The following is a 21434-nucleotide window of genomic DNA, read 5'->3' as shown; positions in this document are numbered from 1 at the left end:
AAATCGAGATTAGTGAATACCACAGCTCCCTTCAATCTGTCAAGCATATTATTAAGACGTGGAATGGGAAACGGATACTTGATAGTGATCTTATTGATTGCACGGCTGTCCGCACATATCCTCCAACTTCCATCCTTGTTCGAAGTAAGTAAGGCTGGGACTGCACAAGGACTCATGCTCTCATGAATCAAGCCTTTATCAAGCAAGTCATTAACTTGTCGTTGCAACTCTTCATGCTCAGTTGGACCCATACGATGTGGCAAATTAGGCAAGCTTGCTCCGGGTTAAATTGTCATGACCGGGAAATTTGTCGGAGAAATTATTGTATAAAATAAAATTTTCTGAAATTCTCTGTATTATAAATATGAATACTTTTATTATAAGTATTTGTGGATATTGATATTGAATAGCAAAGTGTAAGTTAAAAGTTAGAAATTTCTTAACTGTGATATAGTTATCGAATTTCAGACTGTAATCAGGAAAGAGGTACGGAATGTTGTGATAATCCCACAAGAGGACAAACACATGAATATTAAGTTTAAAGAACGAAAATGAATTGAAAAACATCAATTTTAAGGTTTTAGAAACAATCGGAATGAGGAACAGACGAAAAAGGGGATTCAGAAGGCCGAACCGAGAAAATTAAGATTTTCGACCGATTAGGGTTGACCGAGTCACAATTTGTGGACCAAAAGTTGACCAATAGGTCACTCATGAAAAGCTTGTCAAGGTTGAGCAAAGTTGACCAAGTTGACCAATTGTCTGAAAAACGCGGATAAAACATGCACCAGATAGGAATTAAACTTAACTGAAATAAGATAATTATTAAAAATAAATGGTTGAGATTTAAGGTGATTAAATAGATGGAGGGCTGAGATTAGGACACATGAAAAGGAAGTAAGGAAAATGGCCGGCCAACTTAGTGAAGAAGCAAGATATATTTTGACTTTTCTTTGTAAAAAGGAGCCTAGAAAATGTTAAAATTACACTTAGGTCCCTCCTTTCTTTTTAGGTCCGGTTTTTAGAAGGAAAAATACAAGGAAAATGTCCATTTTTCATGCATGAAAACAGAGAGAACTCGGCAAAAGAAAGAGAGAAATTCTTTTTCCCAAAGTAAGAAAATTGAGTTCAAATCGAAATCGGCGGAAAACTACCATTGAGTAGCGTCACCGGAACTTGTTCTTCAATCTTGTAAAGTAAAATTTCAATTTTTCTCCTCATTTTTTACCTTGGCTGCACGTCTATGAATAGTGTAATCCATGGAAAAATCTTACTAAGAATGATGATTGGCTTATGGTTATGAATGATACTAAAAAAACCTATCGTCTAAAGATTAAATTTTCGGTTATTGGATTATATTTTTAGCATTTTTATTTAGGGGAAATTTTGTGAGAAAAATGAAGGAACCATAGGGATTATGATGTTTATAATGATGAAAAGGAATGAGAATGATTATGTGATGTGTTTGAAAGGTTGAAATCATGGATAAAACGGATCTAAAACGATGAAAATTCTCAGTTTCGGACCAAAATTGAAAACTAGATTTATTAACTTGGAAATTGGAATCTGGTGTTGTTTTGGCTAGAAAACCAAGATAGAAGCTTCAATTTTAAAAAGTAGCCAACATCAAGTTGAAGAAAATTTTGTTCCGAACAACTTTTGTAAAATAGCATTTTTCTCAAAAACGACCCTAGACATCAGTTTCGGGCTGATTTATAAAATAGGTCCATTATGTGACTTAAGGCCAAATGTGCACGAGTTTGGTGCACATTGGTGATATAAAAGATGTTTTGGTCCGGATACCGAACATGAAATCATAGATCTCCTTAAGGATTATAGACACGACATACATACTTTAAGAAAATAACATTTACGAAACCACAAATTCAAGTCAAATTGTATTCCAATAACTGGTCTTAAATTATAAATCTAACGATTATGAATTCATATGATAGAATCGGTAAGCAATCGAAGCGGTAAAGTTACTAGTGACTCGAAAGTCGCAACTTTAGCGAAACTTCTGTAAGTACAACAGTTTTCCTATGTCTATATCATGAACAAGCCTATTTCCTTGTGTTGCACAAAATTGTGCATATTGTGAATTCGTTGTATGTTATTATGTGCAAGATGTTTCCTGAATCTTATATGTTGCTTTGATTATGCTTATGGACTTGGATTAGCAGTATAATTTTAATCTACTAAGAAGTCAAAGTCAAAGTCAAAGTCAAAGCCAAAGTCAACAAAAGTCAAACATTTGATTAAAGTCCAATTTCATAGGAAACTGGTAAGAATGCTTAAAGATATACTAATACGAGTAAAATTACTGTCATAATAAGAAAATATAACAATAAGACGATAAAACTAAAATTACTATCATAATAAGAAAAGAAAAGAAAATGACAGTAAGATGAAAAGATTAAAATTACTGTCATAATGTGAGATAATGACAATAAGGTGATAAATAAATAAAGATGACAAACGATAAGAAGTTAATAAAACTGTTTGTATCGGCCTTTGCAATGGAGGTTATTATGAATAAAACCATAGGTGAGTTGGTTTTTGGGTAGCTCCCCCACTCCTCTTTGGGTATATGCGCAACGGTACAACAGGTACGGGGCATATAAAAATTAAAAGATATAAGAAACGAATGACACAACATCAAAAGTTGTAAAGAAGAATGAAATGAAAGAAAAGAAAGTATAAAACAAAATGTTTACGTAATGTGTTAGGGTGTATGACATGAATGCATATATGGGTATGCCTTACTGCTTGTATTTGTTGTTAACTGCTGTTACTTGCTAAGCGAAAGCTCATCCCGTTTGTTCGTGTTGTAGGAAGCTCGGGTAAGGCACTGGCTCCCTGAAATCTATTTGCTGGGAGTGCAGATAGGATGAAGCAGTGGAATGTGGGCAAGTGGGCGATGGACGCACTACGGGTTTGAAAACGCTGCAATGTATATAAAGTAAATAGTACTTTTGAATGTAAGAATAAGTAAGATATGTAATGACAATAATGTATATGAGACTACGAGACTTTGCTTAGTAACCTCGAGTCACAAAGTATAATAATATATCCAAAATGCCATCATGATAATGGCATATGAACAAGAATGGTATGCAAATGATAGGTTAAATATACGACCACGTGTAGGGAAGACAATTTCAAAGTTTTAAAAGAATTTTACCTACAAATTATTCAATGTTAAGAAGTTTAAAATGTTTTTGGAAAAGTACTTTTAATGTTCAAGTTTTACCACGAATACTAATTGAAGTTTTATTCTGCCAAAGTATATTAGTATCTATTTCACTAGTAAGAAAAAAAAAAAGTAACCCAAATTTTAAGAGTCTATGGTTTTAAAATAGTAAATGTTAAGATATGAATTAAGTATGAACGTAGTAGTGATGACTAAAAATAAGGGTCGTCACATAAATCAATATGGTGTTGAATATTTCGCATAGAAGGTAACTTTGTTAGGTAATTCATTAGGAGATAAATCAGTAACATCATCAAGTACCTTTTGAACCCTAGGAGGATCTCAATAGTAGCGTCAGATTGACCCTTAAGTATCAACGCTATAAGAAAATTTGGCTCCTTGATTTGTACAAAGAATTCCGAGCCTGTTATGTTGATGAATAGTGGCTTGTCTTCCTTGGTAACCGAATTGTTTTCGAACGGTTGAGACTGCAGCATCAAAACGATATTCTTGTCAAACCACCAAAAGACAAAAGTATTATCGCCTTACTGATAGGATATTTTTCATGTCCTATCATAGAATTCTCTTATGTTTTCTCATATTGATTTTGTTTTAATCAGATCAAACGTTTTAAGACCTGCACTATTAATAATAGATACCCCAACCCTAAAAGCCCTCCTTTCATGAAAGTCTATGTATATCTCAAACTTATATTTTAAAGAAGAATTTTGGGGCAGAATACATATTAAAAATGTATAATTCTTTTTTCTTTTTAATTTTTTAGAATCGGGTTTTATGTATAATGCCAATGGAATACAGCTTTTAATAGTATGAGATTAAGAAAAAAGTAATAATTTAATAAAAGTTATTAAAGAGTTTGATATAGATACTATGATGATATCTGATAAAGATATTTTTCATTTTACGTACTGAACAGTTATGTTAGAATTGCCTTAGAAGTAAATAAAATATAATGTGATTTAAAAATTTGCAACTATATTATGGGTGCATATTTTATTCACGTACTGTAAAGAAAGAAGAAAAATATTATATTATATATAAGAAAAGAGAATCTAAACAACCTGCGCTAGATTTTGGCTGGCTGGCTTAATTCACGTATTATATATATATTCCAAACATATTAAACTGGCATGTACTTAACAATTATAGTAAAGCAACTTGAACTTGAGATGCTAGTCCTTATTAACTTAGTTGGACTATTCGGGAATTGTGACGAAGATCGGGATATTTTAACATTTTTTCATTTATTTGAGTGCTATAAAGCATTAATTATTGATCATCATCACATAAAAAATAAACATTTTTTTTGGGAACCAAAAAAAAAATAAAGATATGGATCACTGCAAATTTCATAAGATCTAATCTTATCCACACCATAAATATATATATATATATATATATATATATATATTATCCACACCATTTATTTTTTATTGTACTCAATTGAATATGATCAGTTGACTTTATTTTCTATCTTTCAATTCATGGAATCGGCACAATCACAGTCTCCTCGAATGACTGTCTCTTTAAGCAAGGTGTTTAGACGCATAAACCGATCAAAAGAAATAATCTGAATCAAACCAATAATTATTTGTTATTTTTAATTCGCTTGGTTTTATCAGTTTTCAACTTATGTTAATTTAACTAGTAGGAGTTTTAGATATTTCAGATTATGAAAATCGACCAAAATATTATTACAATTTTTGTTAAAAAAATATTTCCCTTGTCATACACACTCACACTTCTCTTTAGTTTAATACATGTTAATTTTTCTTATAGTTTATTATTGTTTTATATTTTTGTAATTGAAATAAAGCTTTAGCTTGTGAAAAGCTTAAAAGATTTATAGTTAACTTACAAGATCAACCCAAATTTTTGTCAAAACAAACTAAATCAACTAAATTTTCTTTCATTCAATGTGATAATTCATAGAATCGTTACAATCTACTAGCATTGTATGTAACATTGTGCTCGTTTACTTTTTAGTTTTGTACATTTAAATAGTAGTTGGAACCTATTAAACAAACGCATGGATATTTAGTTTGGTTTGATGTTTCTTAAAAATTTTAAACAAACGCAGTTTTCAGTTTTCATCCATTTGTTCTTGTTGTTATTTATTTATTTTCCTAACTCCTTTGATTGTTGTGTCGTTTTATTAGATGTTGAGTTGAGAAACACAGGATTGGAAAGATCTGAAAGATTGGCAAAGGATTTGGAGTGGATCAAAGATCAAGGCCATGTTTTACCAGAACCTTCTGACCTTGGTGTTAATTATGCTAATTATCTCAAGGAATTATCAATAGTCAAGGATTCTCATCTAATTCTGTGTCACTTCTACAATCTGTACTTTGGTCATACTGCTGGTGGTCGAATAATGGCGAAAAGGTATGCAATTAATGCTGTTTTTTTTTTTTTCTTTTCATTTTAAAGGTTGTCAATTAATTTTTTTTTTTTTTTTTCTTTTCATTTTTTTTTTTTTTTGAGTCATTTGTGAGATTGTGTGATGAGGTTATAAATAAATAAATAAGCAGTGCTAGTAGTAAATATCACTTAACCGCCGTAAAAATTTGATAAAATTGTGCACTATTTAATCTTGTTAAATATATATATATATATATATATATATTGTTGTGTAGGAAAATGTGAAGGACATGTGGAAGAACGATAATATGACATGTAACCTTAACTACTCCCCGCAAAGCAACAACCCTCGATGCCTGGGGCTCCCTCCGGTTCCGTTATAAAAAACCCAAGTGAAAAGTCCAACTTAGGGCGTCGATTCCTTCTGGCGTCGACAGATCGTACCGTCAACCTTAAAACATAGAAATCCCTCGACTGTGGAACCAACAGCCAAGAAGGACAGTTGGGTTAAGCAACACGGGCGATGAGGGGAATGCTCTTTGAGGAAAGGTCTGACGTGGCAAGTTGCGTACAAAAGTGGGGGATGACTGCAAGACAGGCATTTATTGCGAACCCTTAAACCGCCCCACAGGTGACAGAAAAGGGTTACAGGAACGCACAGAGCCGTAATAGAAGACTAATTGGCTGAGTGAACAGTGCTCCAAGTGATTAGTGGGCTACGGTTAGGCCTAAAAAGGGAGAGCACTTGAGTGCTTCTACCTACAAAGGAAATCAACCCAACGAAGGAAGCTCCCAGTATAAAAAGGGCAAGACCCCATACAGGAAAGGGGTTGAGATCCAAGAGAACACAGAACAATTGATGTAAATTGTAATCCTCTCAAAAGAAATATACAACAACAATAGATGTAGCTCTGATTTTATAGAGTGAACCACTATAAAATCTCTTGTGTTCTTTATTTGTGCATATCCCTTTATTTACGCACAATACATCCCACCAACAAATTCTCACACACATTCATCACTAAGGCCGGTAATCCAACGGGAAATCCGGAGGTACCCGGCCTGTTTTTGTTGACGAGAAATCACCGTCAACATATATATATATATATATATATATATATATTTTTAAACCGCAATTCGTAAAATTTTGTTAAAATTGTACACTTTTTATTTCTGTATGATATTTTAGAAATGCACTCCATTGTTGTCAGGAACTCCTTGTCATAGAAGTGCTACAAACAAAATAGATAAAGAACTAAAAATCTGTCTGTGTCACCTTAAACTTAGTTACCCACAAAATATATTTAAATAGTTTTAAATATATGCTCTTAGATATTGATTTGTAAAATTAAATGGTTAATAATCTGCACCTGAAATCTTTTAAGTATGAGCTATGTGATCTTTTTCATGTAATTATATCTCTGAAATAAAATGACGTTTAAGTAATTCAGCTATCTGAGAAGATAATGAACAACAAGGAGTTGGAATTTTACAAATGGGATGGTGAGGTTTCCCAACTGTTGCAGAATGTCACGGACAAGCTGAACAAATTGACTGAGGTATGTATGTGTGTATTACATATACATATATATATATATATATATACATACCATTTCTGGATTATTGTAAATATTCTTCTTGTTGCGTATCATATTAGGAATTTATTAATTGCATACGTTCTTTTTCAGAGTTGGACAAGAGAGGAAAAGAACCAGTGTCTGGGAGAGACTGAAATATCCTTCAAATATTATGGAGATATTATTAGTTTGATATTATCGTGATATATGCATGTTGCCACTGTTTATGGAAAGGGTATTATATCCGTACTATATATGAATAAATAATGGATGTCTTTGATGCTTGGGATATTATATAAGGCTTTTGCTTAAGAGTACTGGTTTGGATTATAATAGATTGGATTATGCATGCTTAATGTATATTTTTTTTACATGTGATTGGTGATCATGTGGTAATTGGTATATTCGATCGTACCCTTGGACTATATTTTTGTGAATTAAAAACAATGATCTACTAGTTTTTAAATATTAAATTTTCAAATCAAATATGTCATTCACTTTGAAAATAAAAATTCTTTCCCCAGTGTTTTGTGCTAGTAATAGTAAGTATTATCCCACTTCAATGGAATAATTAAGTTTTATTTATACAAATTATATTATTTTTAGCGGGAAAGATTGCTCGTCTTATCTAAAGACATATAGCTTCTAAATTTTAACGCTACTTAAGTAGTAAGGAACTTCAAACTAAAGCCTAGTTTTTTCACAACTCAATGTACAATTCAAATTCTATTGTTACAGTGTTTTCTCTCATAAAAAAAATTAAATTTACCTTTTTTGCTACAATGTTTTTCTCTCACAAAAGTATTTACTTTTAGTCTAGTTTTCAACCATCATGCTCACTCCCCACTTATCATAAAAGTGACTATTTAAGCACCATCTTCAATATAAATGTCAATACTATATTTGACACACACACACACAAATTACAAAATTAATACATTAATTAGTACGTAATTTTATTGTGCATTCCAATATATAATTCCATTTTAATGTTATTTTTAGTTTTGTTATATCTTTTAAGTTTTAGTAATTGTAAAAATAAATTTTAAAATTTCTAATAATATATATATATATGAAATTATAATATAACAATTATAAGGTGGTCAATATATCAACCAATAAACAATTAAAGGCAAGAATTTGACATATTTTATACTAGGTATTAAATGTGGCGCCAAGCATAGCATATCTCAAATTTAACATTAACTGTGGCATTGCCTTGGAAAATAATTTCTTAACCGAGTGTCAAATTTTGACATTAACACAACAAAAATTTGAAATTGCATTAGAGCTGTTGATCTAATCACCTTTCTTATCTCATCTACACCAAACGCACAACGAGATTTTGGTTCTACCATTAATTGTGCTCTTTTTATGATATTGTTGATTAGGGATGGCAATGAGGAGAGATAGTAAGTGGGAATGATTTCTCGTTGCCATTTTTGACTTCTAAAACCATCTTCATCCCCTCTCCTCTCTCTTCATGAAGAGTGGTGGGTCGGAATCGGAGATTTCCCATTGAAAAAGTGATCAAAGATTCCCTATTATGAAACATTCTTTTTACCCACCTCATTTCCCATATATATATATATATATATATTCTAACTATACATTTCAAAGTTATATAAATTAAACTAAAAAAATAATATAAAAATTCAATATAAAGTTAAACCAAAATAAAAAATTTCACAAAACAGACTAATGCTTTTACAATATGCTTATCTTTTTGTTGCTTAGTTGTTTTCATTGAATTTGTTTTTGTATGCTTTATTTATGGGAACGGAGACAACTCTAGATTTTTATTTCTTACTTTTGAATAATATTATTTTTAGTCAAATAACTAGATTAGTCAAAGGGGTAATAATTAAGAGTAAGAGATAAAAATCTAGACTCGTGCATTTTAAGGATAAGTTCAACATTTTTCTCTTTATTTATTATTTGTGTGGTCATATTTAAGTTTTGGATCTTATTGTTCAAGGCTGATCTAGAATTTGAATCACTTTTTCATAGTTTGATCAATAAATCCTTCCCGTAAGCTTAATGCTTGCATCTGGTTGACGTGAATTGACACGTAAACGGTGGTGACTAAGGAACAAATCTGATCCAAACAATTGTTTGATTAATTTTTACTCTAAGTCCTAAATAAAAACCCTAATCAAACAAAAATCAAATAGTCCACAAAATGAACTAATTTAAAAACATACGCAAATTAAATCAGCAATAAAACAACAAAAGGAGTGAAGATTAGGAAACAATCAACCGATGGTCCTAGATTTCATTTGTTCCGAAATGGGATTGATCGAACATATCAAATATGGATATGGCACGGTGAAGATGTTCCTACTTCATCATCGACGGTTAGGGGACATGAGGAAGCTTATATGGATCATGAAGAAGATGGTAGCAACATGTTGAAATAAGGAATGATTTGGAGGAAGAATTTGTGAACCGACCGGAATTGTTTGAGAAGATGATGGTTGAGGCGGAGACACCGTGGTATAATTAGTGTAAGAAGTATACCAAATTGTCCGGTTTGATTAAATTGTGAAACTTGAAGGACTTGGGTGGGTGGTCCAATGCAAGTTTCACGGGACTTTTAGAATTTTTAAAAGATGCGCTTCCGGATAATAAGATCAAGTGTCGGGCAGTATGTACGAGGGTAGGAAGACTTTGAGCACTATAGGGATGGAGTATAAGAAGATATATACTTGCTCGAATGATTGCATTTTATACCGAAAAGAGTGTGAAGACTTTGACGCGTGTCCGGTGTGCCATGAGTCTAGGGGAAAGAAAGTAAGAATGCAATGTAACACCTCTAAGAATGCGGTTAAAGTTATGGTACATTCCAATGGAACTACGGTTAAAGTTATTGTATAAAAATGCAGTGTAACACCTCTAAAAATTAAATACGTTTAATTATGATAATTGTAATTTATTAGTGTGCCTAATTTGATTTTTCTTAATTAATTATGTTAATTAAATATCTTTAAAGAATTTCAATTACTTTTCAGTAGTTATATTTTCACCTCAGAAGTGTGTGGAGACACATTTTCTGATCTACTTTACTAAATATCTTTTTATGTCTATTTTTTTCTTTCCTTTATCTTTTCTTTTCCTTTTCTTCTCTCTTATTTCTCTCTCTTTTCCTCACTCTCTCTCGTAGCTCTCTCTCTCTTTCAACCACTCTCTCTCTTTCAGCCACTCTCTCTTTCTTTCTTTCTCTCTCTCTCCCTTTCTTTCTCTCAAAATTGTTACTTTCTCTCAAGAAGCTTGAATTACAGAAGATTTCCAAGAGTTCTCCTTGCAAAGGAAGGATTTGAGGTAAACTCTTTGAAAAACTACTCTTGATTTCAGAGTATTACTTTAATGGAGTTAGTTTTTGGTTTGGTTGAGGAATCCTTACTTTAAACTTGATTTTTGAGATGATTTGAGGTTGACATCATGTTTGAATTTGGGGATTTTGATTCTTTGAGCCTAACTTGTTGATTGGAACTGGATTTGTTGATTTTCTTTGAGAATATCTCAAAATTGAACTCAAATTTGTAGGTTTTGGCACTTTTCCTCGTGATTCGGCCATTTTTGCTCGGCCTGCTAGACTCCCACAGGTCAACTGCACCGGTCGACCGGTCACCACACCACCGGTCACCGGTGGAAATGTATTTCTCTGTCACCAGTCGACCGGTGTGTACATGTTCTTGCCCAAAAATTCCTTAAAAGCTTGTTTTGACTTCAAATTTCAATGGAGAACCCAAATTAACTTCATTTGGGAACTCAAGTGACTGGATTAGCCACATTACTCCTTATTCTATTCTGTTTTTTTTTTTTTTTGTAGGTTCCAATTCTCAAAGAATCATGTATTGAAATATGAAATTGTTTATGAACTTTGATTTTAAGTAAAGGCGCACTAGGATGATACATTTATACATGATGGAGTTTGACTTGGTTGTGATGATGGAGTCTAAATCATAGAATATTGTTTTGATAGCGGGATTAGAGGAAAGGCAAGTGCTAAGCTTCGAAGGAAGTCGGGCTAGCACGACGAGGAGCTAGCCGTAGAACTCTACCAGAAAGGTAGGATATTCTTGTCCATATCCTTGTTAGCATGTTTTAAAGTGTCTTGGCTTTTGGAAATGTTTTAAAGATAACACATGTTAGATAAGGAAAAAGTAATTTAAAACAATAGCTTGATTATTGCTATTGGTCTCATAATGAATTAATTTAAAGTTTTAATGAATAATTTCTTAAGATAAGATATCTTGAGAATTGGTAAGCCCGTTGATGGCTTAGATAGGATATGGAGATCGTATCTTTAGGGGCAATACCCGAAACCCAAACCGGACCACTACGTTGGTGATAAGGCTTGTGCTTTTGGTTGTGTAAGTAATTTATTATAGTTATAAATTACTTACTGATGCCTGTAATACAGAATTTAAGTTTATATTTTCCTTTGAGAAAAATGATGTTTGGTTCCGGCTGCTGTGTTGGAACTGTGCATTTCTATTTATTTATAAGGTTTTCTAAATATATATATATATATATATATATATCCTACTTGGCCTTCCGCTCATTTTTCTTCTGTTTCAATGTATTTAACCCTTCTCAAGTGATGCTAGAAGCAGTGCTGAGTAGCTGAGTGAGTTGCTACCGTCTGAAATATTGATTAAGAGGTTCAAGTGAGGACCTTTTAACCATCTTTGACTCATTATAATGTATGGATTGTATATTCTATGAATTGTAACCCTAAATATTTCTAGACTGTGGTTGATGTCTGTAACTGTTTTTTTACATGTTCATGTATGTACAATATGGAATATCCTGTGGGGGAAACCCTGAATGATGACAGAGGCTCAATTTTGAACTTGTTTTATCAGAGAATTGTGAAAGTCCCCATCACTTTCTCGTAATCCAATTCCATCAAAATATGGGGCTTGTTTAGAAACTTCTTTAATGTTTTACTTTTAAAATTGATTTTCATATTTTCAAACGCTTAATTACTCCCTTAATCATGTTTAACTTCTAAACGAGCCTCCACTTCACCATCCCCTATTTCGGAGCGTGACATGCAGAGCATGCAAAAAATTTAACTTGACATCATGATAAGAGGAACGATGATGGCATGCTACGACATCCAGCCGATTCTCCACAATGAAAGACATTTGATGCAGAATATCCTAAATTTAGTGCAAAGCCTAGAAATGCTTGCCTTGCTTTATCAGTTGATGGAATGAATCCGCATAATAATTTGAGTAATAAGCAAATTACATGGCTGGTCATTCTTGCAAATTACAATCTTCCTCCAGACTTGTGCAAGTTCCTAATGTTGACGTTGTTGATCTCAACATGATGGGGCCTTACTTATTGAGGAGCTAGAGGCAATGGCCTTAGTGGCCTTACCTTGAGCCGCCCCTGACGACAGTCACATCTTTTAAACAAGAATGCTGCACCTACTCACTTTTGCTTGAGCAGCCCCTTGAGAAATACAAAGCAAATCATAGGGTTGATCCATATTTCATAAATTGTCAACTCAAACAAGAAGCTCCTTTGTTTTCTATCTGACCTGAACCAAGCAGGGGTTATTTTACGGTGCATGCAGGAGAAAGCCAAAAAAGAGGTTTGCAGTTGTAAGATTTGACAAACATAATAATAGCGTTCTTTGTGCACAAAACTTTTAATCAACCTATTTAGACAAAAACTAAAATTGTTGCATAATGTAAATTGTGGAATAAAAAAGACATAACGATATGGTCTTTAACGTCGCCAAAAACCCCTTCTGAAAAAAAAAAAAACCCACAAGTGCTAATCACACCAGATAAAAGAGGATTCTACTATCAAAAAATGCAGTTACAAAAGTTGGAATTACAAAAAACCTCCTGACCTACGATGACCTCTTAATTTGCCTTCAGACTACTCGCCTTACTTCGAGTTTCTACTCACCTTTGGTCCTTCTGACCTACTCCAAGCACGATGCTCGCCTTGAATCCTCCTTACTTAATCCGAGCATCTCAGCTCCTTCGCAGATCTACTTCGGATTCTCACAAAGTCCGCAGACAATAGGGTTTGGGAATGACAAATGAAGGCTAGGATATTCACTCTGACTTTCTCTCATTTAAGTACAAATGAGAACGCTTAAATTTTCTCTCACAATAAACACTACTTTTTAATTTCTCCTCTCAAGGTGACCTTAAGATAATGAACCACGTGGACATAAGAAAGGTCTAGAATCTCTTAACTTGATCTACATTGAGATTTGAATGTGATCTCCCTTTCATTGAATTTCAGACGCTCAAAATCTTCAGATTTAAATTATCCCGAAATTCCAACTGTCGTTGTTTGAACAGGAACAAACAGGTTCCAGATCCTTTGTAATATGCAGACAGACAGCTCGTTTTCTAGCCTTGTCGTCTGAATAGAGTACCTGGACATGTAGTGTCAAACACACAAAATAGACTAATCGTGATCTGTTAGTTTAAATTCAAATCAATTTAAATTCAAACCAGGTCTGAAATTGATATGTAAAATACAGATAACATCAAAAAAGTCAATGAGTAGATCAATCCTCCAATGAATCTAGACTCAATTTCGCACAAGGATTAAATCCACATAATTCGAACTTAAGATATTCACAAAATAAATCATGTTAAATTTAATATTTAAAATTAAAACTTTGTGACACAAAATCAACACAAAATCACCACACAATTTTAACTTTAAATCCACGATTCTCTGCAAAACAAATCAGGCTAAAATCAACAACAAATAATTAATTGATTTTGCTATAAGGGTGCCAAAAATATATTTTTAGGAATAAAATTTTTAACAATCTCCCCATTTGGCATCCTTGTATCAAAACCATATAATTATGTGAAGTACCTAAATACACAAAGTGTTAACCCAAAAAATAATCATCCATTCTCAATGGACAATTTACTGTTTGCACTAGATCTTGTTGCTACAAAAGAAATGGTTACTTTTCATTCTCTCCGGACACAAAAATGAAAAATTACTCCCCCTAAATGAAGTTTCCCAAATATCTCCCTTTTTTTATCAAAGGAGGGCAAATTAGGCACACAAATGAGGAAATAATAATAGAATATGGGGAAAGCAGTAGCCAAGTCACGCAATAAGAAAAATAGTCTCAAAATAAGAGGCCACCGAAATAAAAGAAAGTGAAAGATAAAAGAAGAGAATTTGTTATGAGTCGATCTGCGATTGTTGAAGGGAGCAGAAGTCAGATTGTCGGGCTTGGACCGCTTCTTAGTCTTCTTTGCATTGGCTGGAGCAAAAGTGTCCGCTGCTGAATAGCAACTTGAGAAGTACTCTCCGTTGGGATAACAGCTGATTCCCTACACAATAGCAGATTTTTGTTCTGCTGCAACTCTATCTAGATAGCTGGGGTTGCTGGCTCCTCATCTGAATTAGATCCAGATTCTTCTTCTTTAGAGCTGGAGTATCATCTTCTTGTTGTTTCTTCTCAACAGCTTGGGTCTGTGGAGCAGAAGATGGAGCTGCAGGTTTTGTTGCATCTTGATTCTTTTATGAAGATTCATCAGTGGAACCCTTTTCCTCTTCTTCTGACTTGGTCTGCCCCTGTCATGATTCCTCCTATCCTGAGGATGACTCCTACTTTTTTGTTGGCGCAATGGACTGTTGAGATGATGTCCGGTCTTAACATTCAAATAGCTCGTCACTACCATTGGACCAAGTCCACTATTTCTTCAAGGTGGCATTGAAGTTGAAAACTTGTGCAAGCCCAAAAATAAGTTCATAGTTTTTACGATGTGTGGCATTGAGGCTCTGCCGATTGCCTTGGTCCATCTCTCTGAGAGAGTCAAGAAGCTGCTTTTGAAATTTCTCATCATCTTTCTTCTTCTTCTTCTGAAGTGCAACTGTCAGGATATGGACCTTCTATTCCAGTTGTTTGAACAAAGTTGGATCCATGAGTGGTTCTGGGCTGTTTGGACATCTCTCCCTCAATGGATGTTGTTACCTCAGGAGCCGCAGAAATCTTCAAAGTTACAGAAGATAGCGGGGGACTAAACAAGACCTGTCCTTCATAAGTCCTAAGAGGAATGCCCTGATCAATGGAGATGTTGTGGATCAAGTATGGGAATGACATTATCTGCTTATTTACACCTCTTTGGGTTCCTTCTGTGATTAACCTTTGAGAAATAAATTCGCCAAATTGGTTTTCACACCCATGTCTACCAATACATGAATTTGGCTCGCTACTAAGAAATTATAGATACAGTTGATAGGGCCCCAATTGTTCATGGTAATCCTATGCATCAAGCGGTATTGGGCTTTTGTGAAGACTTTTTGGGCCAAGAGGTATTTTTGCTTGTGAGTTCCGTTGCGATCCCCAGTAATTCTCCAAGTGTTCATTGGCACTGTGGTACTATTGTAGGGTGCGATTTGGGGGATCTTAAACTTGCTCAGCATCGGTGCCCTCATAATGCTAGCGGTGAACAATGGGTCCATTGTCCGGACATCCTCGAGGTTGTCCCTCCAATTCATTAGGAGGCCGACTTGATGTCTGAGGGTTTTAAGTTCTTGCACGATACATCCCAAGCTTGATTAGCATGAGCATCAGCTCGTGATAGGTCGGGGTCCAAGTCGCCCGACAGTCAGCTACTTCGTCTTTCCTGGACCAGTTTAATCTTGCTCGGCCTAGACGATCGAATACAGATGTTTGTTTGTGTTTGGGAGGCTTCTTCGACTGAGCGTTGGCCATTTGTCTGCCGAGCAGAACTAAGCTGCACGGATGTCGAACCATTCCAACCATCTATTCGGCTCCTCGACCACTTGGACCCAACCGATGGCTGCTCCTCATCTTCTTTTTCGACTGGTTGGATGTTGGATGTGAACCGAATAGGTGCAGCTGGGTCCTACCCTTGAAAGGCATGGACAAGCATCTCAATAATTTCGGTGAGATTTCAAACTTAAGCTGTGAGCCGTTCGGTTTGGGTCGGGGCTCGGGCTCTCGCCGCTCTTACACCACACCCCCGTCCTCTTCGGGGTGCCTATAGCTCTGGTTCGATATCTTCCGGTAGATTGTTTTGGTCATTGACATAACCCTCCATAATAGTGGTTGGTTTGTGTAGTCTGAATAGGGCATGCTGGAAAGGCGCGAGCCCTCCTTCTAGCTCCAAAATGTTGATGTCTAGTAACTTAACACTCACTTGCAGAAGCGCACGGTGTTCAAACGTCGAACTCCGCCTTCTCCTAATTGTTGCTCTGATCTCTATCGGGGTTTGGGCACGTATATCCTTCACGGGAAATGGGAAAGCCTCGGAGTGAGTGCACAAGTGTGGTGCCAGTGAAAGGCACTCTGACACTAAGTCAGTCAAGCTAATCAGGAGTTAGGTAGAGAAATTATCTTTACCACAATAAATTATCATGGGGGTATTTATAATTTGTTGTGTTTGTTATAATGTTTTTCTCACAAAAATTTAAATTCAACTTTGTTGTTACAGTGTTTTCTCTCACATAATAAAGTTTGAGTGATGATATGAGTTGTGAAAAGTACACACTCTAAGGCCTCGTTCATTTCACCGATTTGAGTTTTCAGTTTTAGATTTCTACAATAAAAAGCTCTCAGAAAATGTCACATCCATTTTTTCTGCTACAGTGAAAAGCTCTCAGAAAATGTCATATCTCAGCTCGAATTAAAAACTCGAATCTACGAAGTGAATGAGGCCTAAGTTATTCCACAAGTTAGTTAGCAACAGAAGAAACAAGAATGCCATCATAAGATTGGGAAAGGATGAAAATGTAGTGTTGGAAAACCAATTAGAGATTGAGAGGCCTTTTGGTGAAGATGAGATAAAACTTGCCATTTTTAGTTTTGACAGAGACAACTCACCCAACTCGGATTGCTTCTAGAAATAGTAAGCAAAACAATTTTGCCAAAAATATGACAACGGAGGCTTCCTATCCCTCTCTTTGTATTCAGATATTAGCTATATGTAATTTTTGAGGAATGGTTCCTATGATAGCACCCTCCCCTGAAACTCTCCCACCTTGTCCTATAATTCAACAAAAAGTCAGCAGGAAAACATGTGACTAAAAAATTTCAAGCACTTAACAAAAGGCTCAAGTTGTCTACATTCTTTTAAAGAGTTCATACTAGGCTCAAGTTGGATTCTGTAACAATCCACATACCTAACTTGTAAGTAGCAAATCACATTACCAGCTGCCACCTAGAGGAAGAGAGTTAACCATACTCTTTAAGTTTGGCTCCCTTGATTTGCCAACTTCCTGAGAAAAGATAAGTAATTCTTCTAGAAATAACAAGATAAAACATGAAGGCTGCAAACTCAGAAAACTTACAGAAGATGCAAGGCCTTATTTTTTTATCAGTTATGTACACCATCAAAGCAAAACTCATAAAACTTGCGGGAGATGCAGGACCACATTTTTTTTGTCTGTTATGGACACCATCAAAGCAACATTCTTTATTCGCCTACTTGTTTGACCATTAAGAAGAGAAAACACATTAGAAATTAGTACGAAGCAGGTGGATTGGAACCTGGTTAATGAAAGGTAAATCAAGAGCAGTCCTTATGATATGTTATAGAGCAGTCCTTATGATATGTTGTATGCTCATGGAAACAAAATAATAATAATAACGCAATTGGAAGGCTAGCAATCAGATCTTAACAACGTTATGAAGCTTTTTTAGTGACAGCCACTACTAGACTAGCATTTGTTTCTTTCCAAAATCCTAAAGGCTAAGGCTTCGTTTGGTATGAGGACTCAAACCAGGGTGATTTTAGTTTTGATTTTGGAACCAGAACCATGATTTATAATTTTGAGTATAAATCATGGTTTTGAAACCAGAACCAGAATCAGGGGTTTGAACCACCCAAAATCAAGGGGGGTGGTTTTAGAATCAGGGGTGATTCATGGTTTGAAACATCACATCAGAGTTCAAATCTTAAATCAAAACCATCCTAATCAAACACTGATTCTGAGTGAGTCAAATCAGAACCACTTTTTACTTTTTGTAAACAAATAATAGTTTTAAACCAGAATCATGGTTCAGGGTTCAGAACCCTTACACCAAACACCACCTAAAAGTTCTTACTATATAATTATTGAATCCATAAATAAACTTATACTTTACCCATTTGTTCTATGAAAGCATGAACGTTGCAGATAACTACAAGTTTGGAGAACAGAGAAAAAATATACCAACTTGTCAAATAATTTTGTTAAAAGACATCTTTTGGAGAACAGAGAAAAAATATACCAACCTGTCAAATAATTTTGTTATAAGACATCTATTGTCTTGAGCTTCGTACTAAGCAAAGGGAGTGGGTCTTTCCTTTGTTAAATAATTTTTTCCCTTTTTTTCACCTTTCCTTTACGATTTTCTTTATTTTTCTTACCTCTCTTATTTCTTTTCTTACTCTTTATTCTTTTTTTCCCCTTTGTTATGCTTGAGTCATACAAAATAAAACATTCAAGTTGATCCTCTTGTCACATACACCACTTGACGGAGTCATACAAAGAGAAAACATATTAGTAAGTGCAACCTAAGGAAAGAAATGGCTCTTAAAGAACAGTTACATTGTATGAGTTCAATGAAAACATATATCGAACTTGAAGTACTTCAACTAACACGGTAACAAGCATGTATGAAAAAATTGCTCATTTTCATTCTGGTCTAAGCTTATGTTATGATCATGTGGCACAAATAGCTTGAAGCAACTTGGTCTTAACCTTCATCCTCCGCAAGGGATTGGTATTCATATGGCAACATCCTAAAACCCTTCTACTATTTCCTATGATTTACAAAGATTGAAATATCACTAAATCAGACTAATTGTTTAAGGGGAAAAAAAAAAACAGACTAATTGTTTTAGACATAGAAAGACAACAAATGGACAAAATGTCTCAAAAAGTCTGTCAAATTATCAAAAGTATTACATATTACACATCTATATATTTACAACTACAGAGACTAAACTAGGAAAAAATAAAGAACGGAACCTTCCTAATCTTAGGATCAGGAAATAGAATAACTTCACATATCATATCACACGTTTTTCCTTGTTTTTCTAACACAAATAATAATTGCTAGTAAAATTACAAACACTTACAGGAAGAGAAAGATCATCAATATCCAATTGAACATAACCAGCATCGCTATTCGTTTTTTCCTCTCTCTTTTGCTCTTTCTAATTTATACTCTCTCTTCCCCACCCACCCCGCTTCATTTTTTTTCTTTCTTTTTCTTTCTATCATTCTTTCATTTTGTATTGGCTTCAAAAATGAAAGCTAAGGAAATTTCCCATAATAAATGATGAGATAAGAATGTCAAACTTGACTGTTAAATAAAGATAAAGACTGCACATTGAATGACAAATTATTGCAATTTCCAAACTTCCTATTTTGTACAGAAAGAGTAAACAAAGCCGAAGTGAAAGAAAGATACGGGTTCCAAGGGAATTCCATGTAATCCAAACTCAATATTTAAGTACCCCAATCACTCTTTTTTTGTTCTCAACTTCCACTATTTGTATGGATAGCAAATATAACTCGTGACATGAACAATAATAAAATTATGTATCATTGCCCTTCCTTTTTTTTTTTTTGTCTTGTTTTTTCTTTTCCTTTTTTTTCCTTTTTTTTTCCCCTTTTCTTTTGGTTGGCTTTAGGAAGAACCGTTGGGGATCAATAAATCTAGAGAAGGCACATTAACTCAATAATATGCACAATTGGTTCAAACTCATATAAGATGCAATAAGGAATAAGAGAGAAACTTGTTTAGCTGACTTTTTCCACAACCATCAATCATCATAAATTTTATCTCGTTCCCACCAACTACAGAACATGCATTTATCACAACATAAAAGAAGCTTATCAAAATCTGTGACAAAGAAGAGAAGCAAAATTGAGAGAGAGAGACAACATCCAAAAGTATAATTTAATAGATAAAAGAAATTAATAACACTTAAACCATGCAGTTAATACATATACAATAGTACAGAAATACTACAAGTCTACAACCACATAATTTGATTTTCACCAAATCCGCCAAGTGTACCTTATACAATGTTGGACTGGCAGCTTCTCCCTAACTTTGCCTTCCTTTTAACTTCTGCTACGATCAAATTTTCTTTCAAGGATTATAAAGGAGCAAAATATGACACTACATCAATAGAACCTAGCTGAGAAGTCATTAAACTGGCTATGATATCTTGTAATATTAAAAACTAACTCTCTAGAAATTCACAAAAAATCAAAAATTCAATAACCCATAATGAAAACATCCATATAAGTCCATTTATAACATGCAAATAACTTTATATTGTAAAGAACATCTACATCAATCCATTTTGGATATACGAAAGTTGTGAAACAAGGGAAAGTATGCAAATTTGTCAACACCTTTTATGCAAATTAGTCTCCGATACCAAACACTTAAAAAGCCAAAAAAATGTAAAAAATAAAACAAAAGTCTCTTTAGATGGGAAAACATGCTGAAAGAAACTAGGATTGGTCTCCGAAAGAATGCACAAGGAAACTAAAACAACATTCTCTTTTTTTCTCAGATCCCAAATAACGAACAATCATATATACACTTAAGAAAAAGAAAGGACAAAAAGAGAACGGAAAATAGTACACTTTTCCCCCAGCACTTCCTTCTTTCCATCATGATCCTCCATCAAACTGAAATTTCTCCCGTGTCAAAATAAAAAAAAATAAAAAAAAAGCTTGAAAGAAGTTTATCACATCTTAAACATTAAAATAAAAACTTCCTCTGCATTTATTAGTTTTCTTTCAATTACAGAGAGAGAGAGAGAGAGAGAGAGAGAGATTACCTCATAGGAAAAGACCAATACCTTCTTGTCCATCATCATAACATCTAAGCACCACATCATATCCCTTAGCCAAAAAAAGTTACCAATCATATTGCATTATCATGACAAACATTTGAAAGAAAAAGAAAAGAATACATTTCCAAAAATGAAAACTAGGCTTTTGTTAGTATGCTTAAGTGTTATGGAATAAATCTGCTAAAACACTACGGCTGATATGTTCATCCTTCATAGCAGCATCTGTAAAAGTTATCTAATCTGGTTGTGCCACCGTTTGAGCTGCATCTGGAATATTAATAGCAGAAGGATTTACTAATTATCGAGGATTTACTAATTATCGATGAACAAAATTAATATTCTGAAATTGACAACTCATTGCAAAGTATATTTCAATTTTTATCGAGGTAAACCATTTTTCAAAAGAAATTTGAAAGAATCCAGTACAATTGTGGAGTC

General features: G+C 34.1%; 1 protein-coding gene across 1 annotated transcript; it reads left to right on the top strand.

The window, feature by feature from the left end:
- The first annotated feature begins 2471 nt into the window (after positions 1-2471).
- Positions 2472-7356, top strand: LOC21406449 (heme oxygenase 1, chloroplastic). Its single transcript, XM_024168495.1, has 4 exons — positions 2472-2547; positions 5374-5615; positions 7027-7134; positions 7264-7356. Exons 1-4 carry the CDS (start codon positions 2472-2474, stop codon positions 7354-7356), a joined length of 519 nt encoding a protein of 172 aa, XP_024024263.1.
- Positions 7357-21434: the final 14078 nt, after the last annotated feature.

The sequence above is a fragment of the Morus notabilis genome, unplaced genomic scaffold, assembly GCF_000414095.1.
Source record: "Morus notabilis unplaced genomic scaffold, ASM41409v2 Scaffold436, whole genome shotgun sequence".
Taxonomy (NCBI): domain Eukaryota; kingdom Viridiplantae; phylum Streptophyta; class Magnoliopsida; order Rosales; family Moraceae; genus Morus; species Morus notabilis.
Note: the sequence above shows the minus strand (reverse complement) of the source record. Positions and strands in the feature narration are given on the sequence as shown.

Excerpts from the sequence above, each read along its gene's own strand:
- LOC21406449 (XM_024168495.1), top strand. The coding sequence starts at position 2,472 with ATGACAAACGATAAGAAGTTAATAAAACTGTTTGTATCGGCCTTTGCA. Across the intron at positions 5,616-7,026 it reads AAAGGTATGCAATTAATGCT|CTATCTGAGAAGATAATGAA; the intron begins GTTTTTTTTTTT and ends TAAGTAATTCAG. Across the intron at positions 7,135-7,263 it reads AGCTGAACAAATTGACTGAG|AGTTGGACAAGAGAGGAAAA; the intron begins GTATGTATGTGT and ends GTTCTTTTTCAG.